We start from the raw sequence: 441 nt of genomic DNA, 5'->3' as shown, positions 1-441 counted from the left end.
CCGGGGGGCTGGGGGCTGTGGCTGCACAAGGGTTTGCTGACGGGGCTGCCTGTGCCTCTTTCCCGCAGGAGGAGATGACGAGCGCGCTGGCCACCATGCGAGTGGACTACGAACAAATCAAGATCAAGAAAATAGAAGATTCCTCAAACCCTTTGCTGATGAAGAGGAGGAAGAAAGCAAACCCCACCGAGCCCGCCGCTCTCCCCCACTGAGAGGGTGCCCCTCGCCAGCTGGCCCTTGAGAAAGCAATAACTATATATATATATTTTTTAAGAAAAAAAAAGACAAAAAGAGACAGACTGTTATATCAAGCGCATGGAATTCAGACATTTATACCAGACTAGTTATTTTTAGCTACTCACCTGTGTTTCTGACCTTTCTGGAGCAGGCGGTAAGATCCCCACGTCAGATCCACACGCTGCGGCCGGGGGGTTTATACTG

General features: G+C 51.0%; 1 protein-coding gene across 1 annotated transcript in view; it reads left to right on the top strand.

The window, feature by feature from the left end:
• The window catches only part of LOC104530635 (MAP kinase-activated protein kinase 2), a 7025-nt gene extending 6813 nt beyond the window's left edge, over nt 1-212 (top strand). The window contains exon 10 of the mRNA XM_029086814.1: nt 69-212. Coding sequence (XP_028942647.1) covers nt 69-212 — 144 coding nt within the window. The remainder of the gene's footprint in view (nt 1-68) is intronic.
• The last annotated feature ends 229 nt before the right edge of the window (nt 213-441 follow it).

Source organism: Antrostomus carolinensis, unplaced genomic scaffold (assembly GCF_000700745.2).
Source record: "Antrostomus carolinensis isolate BGI_N321 unplaced genomic scaffold, ASM70074v2 scaffold4859, whole genome shotgun sequence".
Classification (NCBI taxonomy): domain Eukaryota; kingdom Metazoa; phylum Chordata; class Aves; order Caprimulgiformes; family Caprimulgidae; genus Antrostomus; species Antrostomus carolinensis.
Note: the sequence above shows the minus strand (reverse complement) of the source record. Positions and strands in the feature narration are given on the sequence as shown.